We start from the raw sequence: 17742 nt of genomic DNA on the forward strand, positions 1-17742 counted from the left end.
GCTTCAGTGGGGATTCCTGGGATATCTGCATGATAACTGCTTTCAACTACCTGAAAGGGGGTTCCAAAGAGGATGGATCTAGACTGTTCTCAGTGGTAGCAGATGACAGTACAAGGAATAAAGGCCTCAAGTTGCAGTGTGGGAGGTTTAGTTTGGATATTAGGAAAAACTTTTTCACTAGGAGGGTGGTGAAGCACTGGAATGGGTTACCTAGGGAGGTGGTGGAATCTCCTTCCTTAGAGGTTTTTAAGGTCAGGCTTGACAAAGCCCTGGCTGGGATGATTTAGTTGGGGATTGGTCCTGCTTTGAGCAGGGGGTTGGACTAGATGACATGCCGAGGTCCCTTCCAACCCTGATATTCTATGATTCTATGAAAACATTTTCATTTGTGTGGTATCCCACCAGCAGCATTTACACGGATACAGCTCCTGCAGATTTACTCATAAACCATACACAGAGCATCCCCTGGCATTTCCTAGGGCTCTTCACAAACTAGGGCTTTCTGTTCTGGATGCAAGAAATAGCCTGTATCGAGGTACTCCGCCTTAGGAGGGGCTTTAAAGGGATGCGCTCCCCCTACCCATTTCTGTCTGTATTACTGTACACCTAGTATTGCTACAAGTAGCCCCAAAGATGCCCAAAGCCAATAGCATTTGACCACTTGCTCTCTTGCACTGTTTCTCCTGTGTACTAAAGGAAGGCCCCAATTCTGCCAGCTAGTCCTCCCAAACGGCTCCATGTCCACAGGACACCATACTGATTTCAGGCCTGTGTGGAACCATACTCTAGTCAGCAGAGCTCTGGGCAGCCATGTATAGGGTTAGTGTCAGTGGTTTCCCTGAGATCTGTGTGGGTCTCTCACACAGCAACAGGGGAGAGAAAACCACACTTGAGCCGAGGACAGCACAAACCTGTCAGGGGGTTTCATGGGCAGGGGCAGCACTTGAAACCTCATTTGATCCCTTTTATATAAGATTTGGTGCCACTGCAGGACTTTGGTTGCAACAATGATCTATACGGTCCCAGATTATATCAATAACGTCACACCCCCAACACAGAATTGATGCAGGAAGGGATGACACAAACGTCAATGACTGCATCCCAAGAGCTTCCCTCCTCGGTTCTGTCTTACTACAGCAAGTATTGGTGTATAACGGAAACGGTTTATCAAAGTCATGTTCAATAACATGATTGAATCTCTTTACAAACTCAAGGTAAACTTGGTTAGAACAATAGTGGATTGGAACTGCTTTTGCAGCCTGGTTCCTGTATGTCTCATGTGATCTTGCCAAGAGCTAAGGAACATAACTACTTTATCCATGCAAGCTCTGGCAAATGTTTGGAACCCAATTAACATCAACTTAATGTAGATATTACTGTTGTTTATAGTACAGGAATCTTGGCATTTACCCATGAAAGCAATGTGGTAGTGTGCCTCCATTTCCCTTTTCATACAGCACATCAGGTCTGGAATGTCTTTTGCCCTATGAAAAGTTCCAATACTGTTTACAGCCCTTAACTGTGCAACATCAGTATAACAAGGCCTCTTAACACAAAGTGCATTCTCATGTATTCCTTTTAACATGTTCAAGGGATTTTCCAAAAGATTAGGCACTTTGTACATTTTTACAGTTTTTGGTAATAGCAACATATTAGTTACCAAAATTACCATGAGCAATAACAACAAATTCATTGCAAGTGTCCATCTACATTCATGTTTGTTATTCCACACCTTTGGCTCAATACTATTGGGGTTTGGTCCTTTCAGGGTTAGCCTGTGGCTTCCCTTTGCAAAATTAAGGTCTCTCTTTCCTTCCTGTCCTGAAGGATCAAACCCTGATTTCTCTAGTTTAACAGAATTCACTGGCTGATTGGGTGTGCTCTCTGTGCTAATAGCTATTAGCAAGTCCGTCTTCTCCCTGCCAGCCAAGTAATTTGCATTACCACAGACAGGAGCCAGTTCACCAGTTTTCATATCCTTAACTGCTATCAATTCCAAGGCTGTACTCTGTCTTAAAGAGATACCATCCATTTTCACTAACAAGCTAGACTCAAAGTTCTGTGGTCCTTCCCTTACCAACCTTGGCTTCCACATGGAATCAGATGTTAAGTTCACTGAGAGAATACAAGTCATATCCAAAGTGTCTAGAGATGAGAGTATACCTGCTATCCCCTGCATCCTCGAGAGATTAACTACATAGCTGTTCTGCCTTGCAGACTCAGCTACCCAATCTTCCCTCCAAACCTGAGACACAGACTGTTCACTCCAGAATCAGCATGGAGACATTCCTCTCTCAACAAGGTTGTCTCCCCAACAAGCTGGTCAAACACAGCCACTTGGTTATAGGACTCTTCAACTTTCTTAACAGCTTTCACTCCGTCTGAGACCTTCTCAAAGCTATCCACACTGGATTTTTCAAAAGGAAAGTCAGTGGATCCATTCACCATAGGAAATTTCTGGCTGTTAGGAACTGAAACTTTCTTAGTTAAATCACTTTCACACCCTTCAGTTGCAGTAAACTGCTTGCAAACACTACCATGAGGATTCCTTTCCCCAGGAGCTTTTCTAAGCAGCAATTCAACCCTCACAGAAATTCTGCCTTTACCCTCTTCACCTAGGGCTTGCTCTAAAGGAACACTTTCCTGAGCAACAACAGACTCTTTCTGGGTCTCACTTACATCCAGAATCACCTCTGAGACAACTACACTATTTTCAACCATCACAGGCTGAAAGGCACCTTCTGTCTGCTCCACAGAAAAAGAAGAGCCTGAGACACATTCTCCTTTCCCAGACACACAGCTTGGGATCTCATTTCCCTTGTCCCAGCACACAGGCCTGTTCACAGACAACTGCTTGGAGACCGGGGTAGCTCCCTCCATCGGCAAGTCAATACTCCTGACAGACTCAGGCACATTTCCTTCACTGTCACAATTTTCTACACAGGTAACAGGTAAGGTATAGGGACACTCATCTTCCACTATCCTCGCCTTCCCACGCAGCTGACTAGACAAAGCCATCAGCTCACAAGGCTGCCTAGGCTTATCCAAACTTTCCTTCCCAGGAAACTGGGATAAACTGTTGCTCTTCTCACTACACTGAGCTACTTCCAGCAAATCATAGTTACCTTTTTCAGGTTCACTCTTATAAGCTGTACTAGCTAACAATCCATCACCCATCAAAATTCTACCCTTTCCTTCCTCAGTTAGGGCTTCAACCTGACCATCCACTTTAATCTGCTCCTGAGAAACATTGTCCGACCAATGAGTTTTTTCTGTGCTTGATCTAATTCCAGATTCATTTCTGAGACGTTAGACAGACAGTCAGAAACTTCATTCACAGACAAACAGCTACTTTCCAAAGATAAACTTTTGGAAGAACCCTCCATAGACACAACTTTGGGATTCATCCTCTCCTGTGCCTCGTTTGTGTTAACTTGACTGAACATAGCTTTAATATCATTTCCAATCATAAGATCCTTAGGGATTGTGTTCTTCACTCCCACAACCATGGTGCCCTCAAATCCCTTCCATTTAAGGTGGATTTTAGCCAAAGGCACCCTGACAAAATATACTCAGATAGGGGTATAACAGTTACACTTTCATCTGGCCAGTAATCTTCCTCCCTGACAAGACTTGCTTTAACCAGAGTAATATCTGCTGTGGTGTCCCTCCATGCCATACACCTCACTCTATTCACTTCTGCACTGCTAATAAACTCTGCATTATTTTTCCCATATTTAGCTTCAATATGCGTTTTAAGGTCAAATTTAGGCCCTGTTTTGGGTATGGGCATCTGCAATCTCTGCAGCCCATAGGACTGACTCATGGTCCCTATCACACACAGCTGCTCTCACATGGTCAGGCACGATGTCTAAGAACTGTTCCAAAGTTATTAAATCCAGCAGTTTTTCAAAACTCCCATGCGCCTTTGCTCCCACAACCCACTTTTTAACAAAACCCATCAGCTTATGAGCACATTCTACAAAAGTACAATCGTTGGACATTTTAAACTTTCTAAACTTAACTCTGTAAGAATCAGGACTAACCTTGAACCACCTCAACACAGAATCTTTAAACCGCTCATAATCCAAGGCTTCTTGTTCCCCCAATTCATTAAATACCTCCCTGGCTTTCCCAGTCAGCCTGGTCAGCAGGACAGGCATTCGCTGATCATCAGGGATTTGGTACAGATTGCAGAGGCATTCAAAGGTGGACAAAAATTCCTCTATGTCCTCAGTATCGTTGTAAATGGGACACATCCTTTCCCACTTCTTCTCGTGGCGGTGGGGAAGTGGAGTACCAGGTGGCGATGACTTTCTCCGCTCTTCCATGACTTGGAGCTGAAGTTTCGCCATCTCCTGTTCCATCTTGTGAGTCTCCTATTGACCCTGTCGAGCTTTCTCCTCATCCGCCAGCAGCTCCAGATGCCCCTTATGAGCTTTTTCTTCTCTCTCAGCAGCTTCTTTATCTCTCTCAGCAGCTTCTCTTTCAAACTCAGCATTCTTTTGCTTTTCCAGCAATCGAAGATCTGCTAGATTCTGTTCATGCTCAAGTTGCAGTTTATTTGTTGCCTTTTGCACTCTAATTTTTTCTGCAGCTTCTGTAGCCTCAGGTAAGGGCTGTGCTCCTGCCTCCTGATCACTGGCCACTAACAGATTTCTCATTTCTTGATTTGTAGCTTTCTTTCTAAAGCTTATCCCCTTTTCTGAACACAGATCTTCCAGAGTTTTTTTGCCAAGGCCCTCATATGCTCTTCGCTCACCCATTGCAACTACTCTTTAACCAACCCAAATCTCAATACTAAAATTCAAATTTGGATAGCGTGGGGTTCTGACCTAAAGTTTAATTGACCTGGTTCGGTGGATCCAAGCACGACTACGCCACTGTATCGATGCTGGTTCTGGCGGGACCCAACTGAGAGTGCCAATTCAGGACAAATTGCTTAAAGCAGGGCAGTTACAGCCCAAGGCTGGGGTTTCTATGCACACCAAGGCAAACCAAACCAGCCAAACAGAGAAGACTTTCGTTTTACCCCACTGGCTAACCACAAGTCACACAAGCAATTCCCTTAGACACTTCAGTTTCCCAATATCGCCACTAGTGCCACTCGTTATGGGGACAAATGGTTATGAAAACCAATATCCCAGTAAAAGAAAAAAGGTTCTCTCGATCCCAAAGGACCAAGCCCCAGACCCCAGTCAATATACAAATCAGATCTTACCCACAAATCACGCTGTTGCCAATCCTTTAGAATCTAAAATCTAAAGGTGTACTCATAAAAGGAAAAAGATATAGATGAGAGCTAGAATTGGTTAAATGGAATCAATTACATACAGTAATGGCAAAGTTCTTGGTTCAGGCTTGCAGCAGTGGTGGAATAAACTGCAGGTTCAAATCAAGTCTCTGGAGTACATCCACAGCTGGGATGGGTCTTTCAGTCCTTGATTCAAAGCTTCAGTGTAGCAAAGTTCCTCCAGAGGTATGAAGCAGGATTGAAGACAAGATGGAGGAGCTGCAGCAGCTTTTTATATTCTCTTGCCATGTGGTCTTTCTTTCTTTGTTCCAAAGACAAGCTGTCCATCATCTGGCATGGAAACACCTCAGAGTTCTGTCCATAGGCATGTTCCTGCATACCTTGCTGAGTCCCAAGGCATGTCTGCCTTCTCTCAGTGGGTCAGTTGTATAGCTGATGGTCCTTAATGGGCCACCAAGCAGGCTAGGTAGAGCTGACACCAACTTATCTGGGGTATCACCCAGAAGCATAGCACAAGTTTGAACTATAGCCAGTATAGAGCCAATATTCATAACTTCAACTACAAAAATGATACACACATATAGACAGCTTAATCATAATCAGCAAACCATAACCTTGTCTTAGACACCTCATTTGACCCCTTTTATATAAGATTTGGTGCCACTACAGGACTTTGGTTGCAACAATGATCTATACGGACCCAGATTACATCCATAACGTCACACATCCTCAGTAGTGTATTCTCAGTGTAAATCCTTGGCAATGCCAGGGAAGACATTCTGGAGGGAGCCAATGACAGAGCACTGTGGGCCTCAGAAGGGGAACCATCCAAGGCAACCCTGAAGGAGTGTTTGGTAGGAGAGCAGGGCCTTTCTATCCAGAGGATAGCGTGATCAGCTGTGTTTAGTGGAGCGTACAGTTAGGCTAAAAGCCTGTGCAGCTCGGTCAGGGAGAGGCTGTTGGTGACCTGGCTAAAGGCAGTTTGAGAAGAAGAGGGGCAAGCAGCCAAACTGCAGGAGGTGTAAACGGGGGAAGTTGAGGCAGTGGGAGTAGAGCATGTGCTTGAGAAGTATGGAGGCAAGAGGGAGGAGGGTTGGCAGCTAGAGAGAAGGTAGAATCAAGGAAATATCTCAGAGGACAGGGAGACAGTAGATTGGTTGGAGGCCAAGGGCAGGAGCCAGGTAACCGGCAATATCTGAGGACAAGGAAGAGGGATGGGCTAAGGTGAGTTCAAGGGAGGTCAAGAGTGCAGCGGGATTTGGGCTGAGATATGGGCTAGAGCAGTGGTTCTCAACCAGAGGTATGCATACCCCTAGGGGTACACAGAGGTCTTCCAGGAGGTACATCAACTGATCTAGATGTTTGCCTAGTTTTACAACAGGCTACATAAAAAGCACTAGCGAAATCAGTACAAACTAAAATTTCATGCGACTTGTTTATACTGCTCTATATACTATACATTGAAATGTAAGTACAAGATTTATATTCCAATTGATTTATTTGATAATTATATGGTAAAAATGAGGCAGTAGCAATGTTTCAGTACTAGTGTGCTGTGACACTTTTGTATTTTTATGTTCAATTTGGTAAGCAAGAAATTTTTAAGTGAGGTGACACTTGGGGAAACACAAGACAAATCAGTCTCCAGAAAGGGGTACAGTAGTCTGGAAAGGTTGAAAGTCACTGGGCTAGAGGATACCACATGGGACTGGGACTCAGAAGATCTGGCTCCTGATTCTGCCTCTGTCACTGACTTTCTGTGTGACCTAAGGGGTGTCACTTCCCGTCTCTGTCTGATGTGATGCTCAGAGAGGCAGAATGCTGTGGGAGAGCAGCCATGATGGGGGAGGGATAATTGTCCTTAGCACTTCCATGGCACTTCATGTCTTCTAACCATAATCAAATCCAATCAAGTAATTAAGGGCCTAATTAAATCCTGCTTTGTGGCCTGATCACAAAACTTCAAAACACCTGATGTTCCCGTGGATGAATGTTCCACAGCAGGCTTTGACAGCCTTGATTTGTGCCCCAAGTCCAGCATAAATCTCTGTGTGTGAGAACGTTGGGTGCTGAGGGAAGGTGGCTATGGCTGCCACACACAGAGAAAGCTCTGCACGTGCCTTTCCTTTCTTCCTGAGGATTTTCTCCCTTTCCCCCTCCCTCCCTGCCCCATCTCCCTCTTCTGTGCTCTCTCAGTTTTGTCCTTTGCTTCTTTTCCTGCTCTCCCTTCCTGTTGCCTCCTCCCCTACCTGCTGATCCATGGTTTCATTCCCATTCCCTGCCCTCCACCTCTGGCCCCTCTCTGTTCTTCCCCTTCACTGCTCCGCCTGGATTATCCTCAGCCTCCACACTGCTTCTCTCTGTGAGCCAGCAATAAAGCAAAGCAAAACAGACCAGCTCTGTCAGTTTCATCTTGTTTCTGGGCTAGTCTTGAGAAGAGCTCAGGAACATGAAACTGACTAGATCCTGTTCTGCTACTTCTCTTACATGTGGTGGAAGGGAAGGCGGTAAGGAGAGGTGTTTTGTGCCACACTCTGGCCTGCACTCCTCGGTACGTCAATCCCTATCCTAGAGAAATCTGCTGTTGGAATGTATATTAGTGACTTTTATTATTGTCTATATAATGCCACATAATGTGTATACGCATGAATCTTGAGAGGTAGCTAAAAAACACAGATCCAGCAACAAAGGGTTTACAGTCTAGTTATTCACACAATTGCACATCCCACCTCGGGGTTAAAGATGAAAGTCCATCCTTTCCCCATAGAAATCAAGGGAACTTTTTCTGTTGACTTCACTGAGAATACAAGTGGGCCCAGGGAATCAAATGGAACATTTTCCAAGGGAACAAGGTCTCTCCCCTTTTGATCACACCAGTACACCACAACAGGTTATTTCCATTCCTCCCACTCAGTGATGTTTGGGGGTAGGGGGATGTTTATAGTCATTGAGAGAAGTTATTCTTTGCATCTGATTTCCCTTTAGTTCCCAACCAATCTTTCCAATGTCAATGCTTTGCAGACGAGTTCTGATTGGAGTTTTATAGCCTTCTTGTACTGTTGTTTGGTGTTAAGGGACTATTCTTTAATGTGCATGTTCTCCTTTGGAATGATCTATCTGGTGGCTGAGCCCCCACAAATGTCAAGCATATATTTCTGATTGTAAAACCAAATCAAACCAAACCCCCCAACATTGTGTTAGCTCACTGAAACCTCACAATGGATTCTGCAAGCAAACTACAGGGACCAACAGCATAAGCAACGGTCAAGCACACAGGGCTGCCTATGTGCCTTAATTTTGGCCCATAACAGCACTCTATGCAGAGTGATGTGACTCTGATAACAACAAACTTTAGCCAGGAAGTAGATTTAGACTGGCCAAGTCATCTGACTTGTAAGATCAGTCACTTTTTCAGTGCATGTAGGAGGCTGTGATAAATGAAGGGGGTGGGGGGGGGGCTCCCTTTTATGGACACCCAGCCAGCCAGTAGCTATAAAATCCCTCTTAGTAGCTGTTCTCTAACTGCTCTACCTGTAAAGTGTTAAAAAGTCTCATTGCTATGCATAGGTAAAAGGAAGTGAGTGGGCACCTGGCAAAAAGAGCCAATGGGAAGGCTAGAACTTTTTAAAATTGAAACAAGACTCCCCTTCTGTCTGTCTGTTGTTCTCCTGGGGAGAGGCAGGCAGGACAGCAGTTATGCTGTAAGAAGCTTGGGTCAGGTATGAAAAAATCATCAATATCATACCTAGAAACTACTCATTTAAAACCACAGATATGTAAGTAGATTAGGAAGACGCAATTAGGTTTATCCCTTTTATTTCATTATGGCTTGTGGATTCCTCTGTGCTAACCCCCGGTGCTTTTGTTTTGCTTGTAACCTTTAAGCTAGACCTCAAAAAAACTATTCTTGATGCTTAATCTTTGTAGTTGCTCTTTTAAAATTTAGCAATAGCCTGAGTTCCCAAATGTATTTTCTTTCTTTCTTTTTTTTTATTAATAAAATTTACCTTTTTTTAGGACAAAACTGGATTTTTGTGTCTTAAGAGGTTTCTGCACATTGTTTAATTAACTGGTGGCAACAGCTAATTTCCCTTTTTTTTCTTTCTCAGCTCATACTAAGAAAGCAGGACAAACAGCAAGTTATCTCAAGTGCCTATACACAAATGCAAGAAGCCTGGGAAACAAGCAGGGAGAACTGGAAGTCCTGGCACAATCAAGGAATTATGTTGTGATTGGAATCACAGAGACTTGGTGGGGTAACTCACATAACTGGAGTGCTGTCATGGATGGATATAAATTGTTCAGGTAGGACAGGCAGAGCAGAAAAGGTGGGGGAGTTGCACTGTATGGAAGAGAGCAGTATGACTGCTCAGAGCTCCGATATGAAACTGCAGAAAAACCTGAGTGTCTCTGGATTAAGTTTAGAAGCGTGAGCAACAAGGGTGATGTCATGGTGGGAGTCTGCTATAGACCACAGGATCAGGGGGATGAGATGGACGAAGTTTTCTTCCGGCAACTAATGGAAGTTACTAGATCGCAGGCCCTGGTTCTTATGGGAGACTTCAATCACCCTGATATCTGCTGAGAGAGCAATACAGCAGTGCACAGACAATCCAGGAAGTTTTTGGAAAGTGTAGGGGACAATTATCCTGGTGCAAGTGCTGGAGGAACCAACTACGGGCAGAGGTCTTCTTGACCTGCCGCTCACAAACCGGGAAGAATTAGTAGTAGAAGCAAAAGTGGATGGGAACCTGGGAGGCAGTGACCATGAGATGGTCGAGTTCAGGATCCTGACACAAGAAAGAAAGGAAACAGCAGAATACGGACCCTGGACTTCAGAAAAGCAGACTTTGACAACCTCAGGGAACTGATGGGCAGAATCCCCTGGGAGAATAACATGAGGGGGAAAGGAGTCCAGGAGAGCTGGCTGTATTTTAAAGAATCCTTATTGAGGTTACAGGGACAAACCATCCTGATGTGTAGAAAGAATAGGAAATATGGCAGGCGACCAGCTTGGCTTAACAGTGAAATCCTTGCTGATCTTAAACACAAAAAAGAAGCTGACAAGACGTGGAAGATTGGACAAATGACCAGGGATGAGTATAAAAATATTGCTCAGACATGCAGGAGTGAAATCAGGAAGGCCAAATCACACCTAGAGTTGCAGCTAGCAAGAGATGTTAAGAGTAACAAGAAGGGTTTCTTCAGGTATGTTAGCAACAAGAAGAAAGTAAGGGAAGTGTCTTCCCCTTACTGAATGAGGGAGGCAACCTTGTGACAGAGGATGTGGAAAAAGCTAATGTACTCAATGCTTTTTTTGCCTCTGTCTTCATGAACAAGGTCAGCTCCCAGACTACTGCACTGGGCAGCACAGCATGGGGAGGAGGTGACCAGCCCTCTGTGGAGAAAGAAGTGGTTCAGGACTATTTAGAAAAGCTGGACAAGCACAAGTCAATGGGGCCGGATGCGTTGCATCCAAGAGTGCTAAAGGAATTGGCGGATGTGATTGCACAGTCAGTGGCCGTTATCTCTGAAAACTCATGGTGATCGGGGGAAGTTCCAGACGACTGAAAAAAGGCTAATGTAGTGCCCATCTTTAAAAAAGGGAAGGAGGAGGATCCTGGGAACTACAGGCCAGTCAGCCTCACCTCAGTCCCTGGAAAAATCATGGAGCAGGTCCTCAAGGAATCAATTCTGAAGCACTTAGAGGAGAGGAAAGTGATCAGGAACAGTCAGCCTGGATTCACCAAGGGCAAGTCATACCTGACTAATCTAATTGTCTTCTATGACGAGATAACTGGCTCTGTGGATGAGGGCAAAGCAGTGGACGTGTTGTTCCTTGACTTTAGCAAAGCTTTTCACACGGTTTCCCACAGTATTCTTTCCAGCAAGTTAAAGAAGTATGGGCTGGATGAATGGACTATGAGGTGGATAGAAAGTTGGCTAGATTGTCGAGCTCAACGGGTAGTGATTAATGGCTCCATGTCTAGTTGGCAGCCGGTATCAAGTAGAGTGCCCCAAGGGTTGGTCCTCGAGCCGGTTTTGTTCAATATCTTCATTAATGATCTGGAGGATGGCGTGGACTGCACCCTCAGCAAGTTTGCAGATGACATTAAATTGGGAGGAGAGGTAGATACGCTGGAGGGTAGGGATAGGATACAGAGGGACCTAGACATATTAGAGGATTGGGCCAAAAGAAATCTGATGAGGTTCAACAAGGACAAGTGCAGAGTCCTGCACTTAGGACGGAAGAATCCCATGCACTGCTACAGACTAGGGACCAAATGGCTAGGCAGCAGTTCTGCGGAAAAGGACCTAGGGGTTACAGTGAACGAGAAGCTGGATACGAGTCAACAGTGTGCCCTTGTTGCCAAGAAGGCCAATGGCATTTTGGGCTGTATAAGTAGGGGCACTGCCAGCAGATCGAGGGACGTGATCGTTCCCCTCTATTTGACATTGGTGAGGCCTCATCTGGAGTACTGTGTCCAGTTTTGGGCCCCACACTACAAGAAGGATGTGGAAACATGGAAAACATCCAGCGGAGGGCAACAAAAATGATTAGGGGACTGGAACACGTGACTTATGAGGAGAGGCTGAGGGAACTGGGGTTGTTTAGTCTGCAGAAGAGAAGAATGAGGGGGGGATTTGATAGCTGCTTTCAACTACCTGAAAGGGGGTTCCAAAGAGGATGAATCTAGACTGTTTTCAGTGGTAGCTGATGACAGAACGAGGAGTAATGGTCTCAAGTTGCAGAGGGGGAGGTTTAGGTTGAATATTAGGAAAACTTTTTCACTAGGACGGTGGTGAAACACTGGGATGTGTTACCTACGGAGGTGAAAGGGCTTGAGGGTACCCCACAGAAAGGAATTCCCAGGTGTGCCTTCCTGGGCTCTTAAAGGGGTTCTGTACTTGGGTGATGGCAGCATCTACCAATCCGAGGTCAGAATAAAGCTGTAAGCTTGGGAGTTTAATATAAGCCTGGAGTGGCCAGTATTAACTTTTAGAATCGTTGCAGGCCTCCCGTTCTGCACTTGAAGTGCCAGAGTGCGGATTTAGCCTTAACAGAGGCAGTGAAAGACTTGTTCACTTCTCCACCCAAACGAGTTTTTATTCTCATAGCAAGGCTCTGTCTACATGGAGAAGTTGTGGCAGTCTAGTGTGTATCGATCTAAGTGGACCAATGTAACGGCACTGACTGTGTGTCCACCCTGTGCACATGCCCCAGGTTAAAGCTACTTCCCCTTTGAAGCTTCACATCCACATTGCACAGTGCTGTACTGCCAGAAGCGTGTTGCACTGCAGGTAGGTATCCCAGGCACCAACTGCTGTTTCTAGGCACTATGCATTCTGGGTACTTTTCACGGCAGATTAGGAGATACCAGTCGGTGTGCAGAGGAACTGTCTGACTATGGGTCTAACTCCTATCATCCCTCCTGTTGTATCCCAGAATTCATCTGGAGCTTGCTGGCCCAGGCCATTTTCAAATAACTGGCTAGCAACATGGAGGATAAACAGGCAATCCTGTCCATTACTCATACTCATCAGCTTCAATGGGATCACTCACATGCCTGGAATTCGACATGTGCTTAAGCACCTTCCTGCTGCAGGGCTGGCCACAACTCCAGCCTGCAGGATCCTGCAGGGCACATGACTGTTTGGGCCACATGGTGTCTAGAGAAGGATTTGAGCTCACCTTATCCTGCTCCTGGCGGTTCAGAGCCTCCAGCTTCACCCGGTCAATATCCATCCTGGCATTCATAAGCTCCCGCTGGGCCTCACTGAGCTTCTCTGACAGTAGACTCTTCTCTGTTTCCTTCAGGGACAGTGCCTGGCAGGATGCAACAGACAGGAGCCATCATTCAAGAATGGCACACGTGGAAGGTCAAGTGCAGGAGCTCAGCATATTGGGAGGAAAGGACATTCTCCACAGGTACCCCCTGCTAGGACTGCAGTAGCTGTACACTTCCTTGCAGCTAGCACTGTTATGCCATTCAGTTGAGAGCCTCCTGCTGGCACAGGCTGAGCCTGTAGTGGCTGTGGGGTTACCCACACCCAGCACTCGAAATCACTCCCCACAGCACCTCCCGCTGGCATAGGCTGGGCCTGAAGTAGACTCACTGACCCATAGACTTTAAGGTCAGAAGGGACCATCATGATCATCTAGTCCGACTTTCTGCACATTGCAGGCCACGGAACCTCGCCCACCCACTCCTGTAATAGACCCCTAACCGAGTTACTGAAGTCCTCAAATCACAATTTAAAGTCTTGAAGTTACAGAGAATCAACCATTTACACTAGCTTAAACCTGCAAGTGACCCTGCCCCATGCTGCAGAGGAAGGTGAAAACCTGCCAATCTGACCCGGGTAAAAATTCCTTCTCAATCCCAAATATAGCAATCAATTAGACCCTCAGCATTTCAGCAAAACCCACCAGCCAGACACCTGGGAAAGAATTCTCTGTGTCCCGTCTAGTGTCCCGTCCCATCTAGTGTCCTGTCTCCGCCCATTGGAGATATTTGCTGCTAGCAGTTGCAGATTGGCTACATGCCATTGTAGGCAACCTCAACATACCATCCCCACCATAAACATATCAAGCTCAGGCTTGAAGCCAGTTAGATTTTTTCCCCCACTGCTCCTCTTGGAAGGCTGTTCCAGAACTTCACTCCTCTGATGGTTAGAAACCTTTGTATATTTCAAGCCTAAACTTGTTGATGGCCAGTTTATAGACATTTGTTCTGCACTGGCGCTTAACTTAAATAACTCCTCTCCCTTGCTGGTGTTTATCCCTCTGACACATTTATAGAGAACAGTCATATCTCCCCTCAGCCTTCATTTGGTTAGGCTAAACAAGCCAAGCTCCTTAAGTCTTCTCTTGTAAGGTATGTTCTCCATTCCTCTGAGATCCCCAGAGCCCTTCTCTGGGTTCCCCACAGCCAGCATGCTATACCACTCCCCACAGCGCCTTCCGCTGGGAGGGGCCGGGACTGGAGCTTTCCTGCAGCCCGTGCTCCTCCAGGACCATTGCTCTCCCTGATTACCGTCTGCTTGTCATTCTCCAACAGGAGAAGGCTTTCATCCCGCTCCTGCTGCAAACTCAGTACTTCCTCAGCCAGCTCCTCTTTCTCAGCCTCACATTTGAACAGCAGCTCCTCCTTCTCCTGCTGCAGCCGGTGCACAGCCTCTTCCTTCTCCTCCTTCAGTGCCAGATATAAGCTCTCCTGACATCGAGCAAGAGCAGAGCAGGCTGTTAAGGACAGGTCTGGATGGGGACAAACCTTCCTGAAAAGTTACAGCCCTCACCCTGCTGTGTGCAGAGCCATGTGGCACTCCATACAGGGCTTGCCTGACAGATAGGTCAGGGAGAAGGTTAACGCTGTGATGGCCCAGCTACTGTGCATGTCATGCTTCCGGCCAGCACGGAGGAGAACACTTGGGACAAAGAATACACAATGTAGCTAGGTTCCCAGGACTGCCTGTGATCTGGGGTCTTCACCATATTACTATGTGGAGGAGAGGAAGGTGACCAGGAACAGTCAACATGGATTTACCAAGGGCAAGTCATGGCTGACCTACCTGATTGCCTTCTATGATGAGATAACTGGCTCTGAGGATATGGGGAAAGCGATGGATGTGATATATCTTGACTTTAGCAAAGCTTTTGATATGGTCTCCCACAGTATTCTTGCCAGCAAGTTAAAAAAGTATGGATTGGATGAATGGACTATAAGGTGGAAAAAAGCTGGCTAGATTGTCGGGCTCAATGGGTGGTGATCAATGGCTCAATGTCTAGTTGGCACCCAGTATCAAGTGGAGTGCCCCAGGGGTCGGTCCTGGGGCCAGTTTTGTTCAACATCTTTATTCATGATCTGGATGATGGGAGGAATTGCACCCTCAGCAAGTTCGCAGATGACACTAAGCTGGGGGAAGAGGTAGATACGCTGGAGGGTAGGGATGGGGTGACCTAGACAAATTGGAGGACTGGGCCAAAAGAAATCTGATGAGGTTCAACAAGGAAAAGTGCAGAGTCCTGCACTTAGGAAGGAAGAATCCCATAGACTGCTACAGGCTGGGGTTCCAAATGACTAAGTAGCAGTTCTGCAGAAAAGGACCTGGGAAAAGTTATGAAGGGGTCACCATGCCCTGGGAAAGGTGCCCCATGGTATGTTACTCAAGGGTCACCATGCCCCTGGTAAGGCTCCCCATCGTATGTTACCCATGGGTCATCATGCTCCAGGTAAGGTGCCCCATGGTACATTACCCACGGCTCACCGTGCCCTGGGTAATGTGCTCCATGGTATGATACCAAGGGGTAACCATGCTCGAAGAAAGGTGCCCCATGGTACGTAACCCAGGGGACACTGGGCCCTGGATAAGGAGCCCTGTGGTAATTTACCCAGGGATCATCGTGCCCTGGGTAGGGGGTGCCATTTTACGTTACCCAGGAGTCACTATGCGCCGGGTAAGGCGCTCCATGATAAGTTACTCAGGGGTCACACCCTGTCCCGGGTAAGGTGCTCCATGGTATATAACCAAGGGGTCACCCTGCCCTGTGTGAGATGCCCCATGGTACATTACCCAGGGGTCACCATGTTCTGGGGAAGGTATCCCATGGTATGTTATCAAGGGGTCACAGTGCCCTGCGTAAGGTGCCCCATGATACATTACCCAGGGGTCGCTGTGCCCCAGGTAAGGCGCACTATGGTACATTAGCCAGAGGTTACCATGTCCCGTGCACAGCACCCCATGGTACCTTACCCAGCAGTCGTACTGCCCTGCATAAATCTGTCCATGGTACGTTACCCAGCAGTCACCATGCCCTGGGCAAGGCATGGTATGTTACTGTGGGGCGCTGTGCCCCGGGTAAGGCATCCCATGGTATGTTACCTTGGGGGCACTGTGCCCCGGGTAAGGTGCCCCATGGTATGTTTCTGTGGGGCACCGTGCCCCGGGTAAGGCGCCCCATGGTATGTTATGCAGGGGTTGCCATGCCTCAAGTAAGGCGCTCCATGGTATGCTACCCAGGGGTCGCTGTGCCCTGGAAAAGGAGCCCTATGGTACATTATCCAGGAGTCACCGTATGCCAGATAAGGTCCCCTATAATACGTCACCCAGGAGTCACTGTGACCTGGGTAAGGAGTCAACATGCCCTGGGTAAGGCACCTCATGGTAAGTTACCAAGGGGTCACCATGCTCCAGGTAAGGTGCCCCATGGTGCATGTGATTTTGCACCCCATAATGCTTTGTAGAAATATGCTTATGAGTGTAAATATGACATAACTGGAATATGTTTTATGCTAGATATGCCATTTAACATATTTTTGCAAAGCTTATGAGCTACTGAATATATTCATCCTATTTGTATGCATGTATCATTTTTATATCTGAAGTTATGAGCATTGGCTCTATGCTTGTATTTAAAGGAAATCAGGAGGGCCAAATCGCACCTGGAGCTGCAGCTAGCAAGAGATGTCAAGAGTAACAAGAAGGGTTTCTTCAGGTATGTTGGCAACAAGAAGAAAGCCAAGGAAAGTGTGGGCCCCTTACTGAATGAGGGAGGCAACCTAGTGACAGAGGATGTGGAAAAAGCTAATGTACTCAATGCTTTTTTTGCCTCTGTTTTCACTAACAAGGTCAGCTCCCAGACTGCTGCTCTGGGCATCACAAAATGGGGAAGAGATGGCCAGCCCTCTGTGGAGATAGAGGTGGTTAGGGACTATTTAGAAAAGCTGGACGTGCACAAGTCCATGGGGCCGGACGAGTTGCATCCGAGAGTGCTGAAGGAATTGGCGGCTGTGATTGCAGAGCCATTGGCCATTATCTTTGAAAACTCGTGGCGAACCGGGGAAGTCCCGGATGACTGGAAAAAGGCTAATGTAGTGCCAATCTTTAAAAAAGGGAAGAAGGAGGATCCTGGGAACTACAGGCCAGTCAGCCTCACCTCAGTCCCTGGAAAAATCATGGAGCAGGTCCTCAAAGAATCAATCTTGAAGTACTTGCATGAGAGGAAAGTGATCAGGAACAGCCAGCATGATTCACCAAGGGAAGGTCATGCCTGACTAATCTAATCGCCTTTTATCATGAGATTACTGGTTCTGTGGATGAAGGGAAAGCAGTGGATGTATTGTTTCTTGACTTTAGCAAAGCTTTTGACACGGTCTCCCACAGTATTCTTGTCAGCAAGTTAAGGAAGTATGGGCTGGATGAATGCACTATAAGGTGGGTAGAAAGCTGGCTAGATTGTCGGGCTCAACGGGTAGTGATCAATGGCTCCATGTCTAGTTGGCAGCTGGTGTCAAGTGGAGTGCCCCAGGGGTCGGTCCTGGGGCCGGTTTTGTTCAATATCTTCATAAATGATCTGGAGGATGGTGTGGATTGCACTCTCAGCAAATTTGCGGACGATACTAAACTGGGAGGAGTGGTAGATACGCTGGAGGGGAGGGATAGGATACAGAAGGACCTAGACAAATTGGAGGATTGGGCCAAAAGAA

General features: G+C 46.6%; 1 protein-coding gene across 1 annotated transcript in view; it reads right to left on the reverse strand.

Moving 5' to 3' along the window:
• The window catches only part of CROCC2 (ciliary rootlet coiled-coil, rootletin family member 2), a 183974-nt gene that overhangs the window by 83611 nt on the left and 82621 nt on the right, over positions 1-17742 (reverse strand). Inside the window, exons 18-19 of the mRNA XM_077825540.1 lie at positions 14293-14472; positions 12948-13082 (exon numbers count right to left, since the gene is read on the reverse strand). Coding sequence (XP_077681666.1) covers positions 12948-13082; positions 14293-14472 — 315 coding nt within the window. The remainder of the gene's footprint in view (positions 1-12947; positions 13083-14292; positions 14473-17742) is intronic.

This window comes from Eretmochelys imbricata, chromosome 9 (assembly GCF_965152235.1).
Source record: "Eretmochelys imbricata isolate rEreImb1 chromosome 9, rEreImb1.hap1, whole genome shotgun sequence".
NCBI classification, from domain to species: domain Eukaryota; kingdom Metazoa; phylum Chordata; order Testudines; family Cheloniidae; genus Eretmochelys; species Eretmochelys imbricata.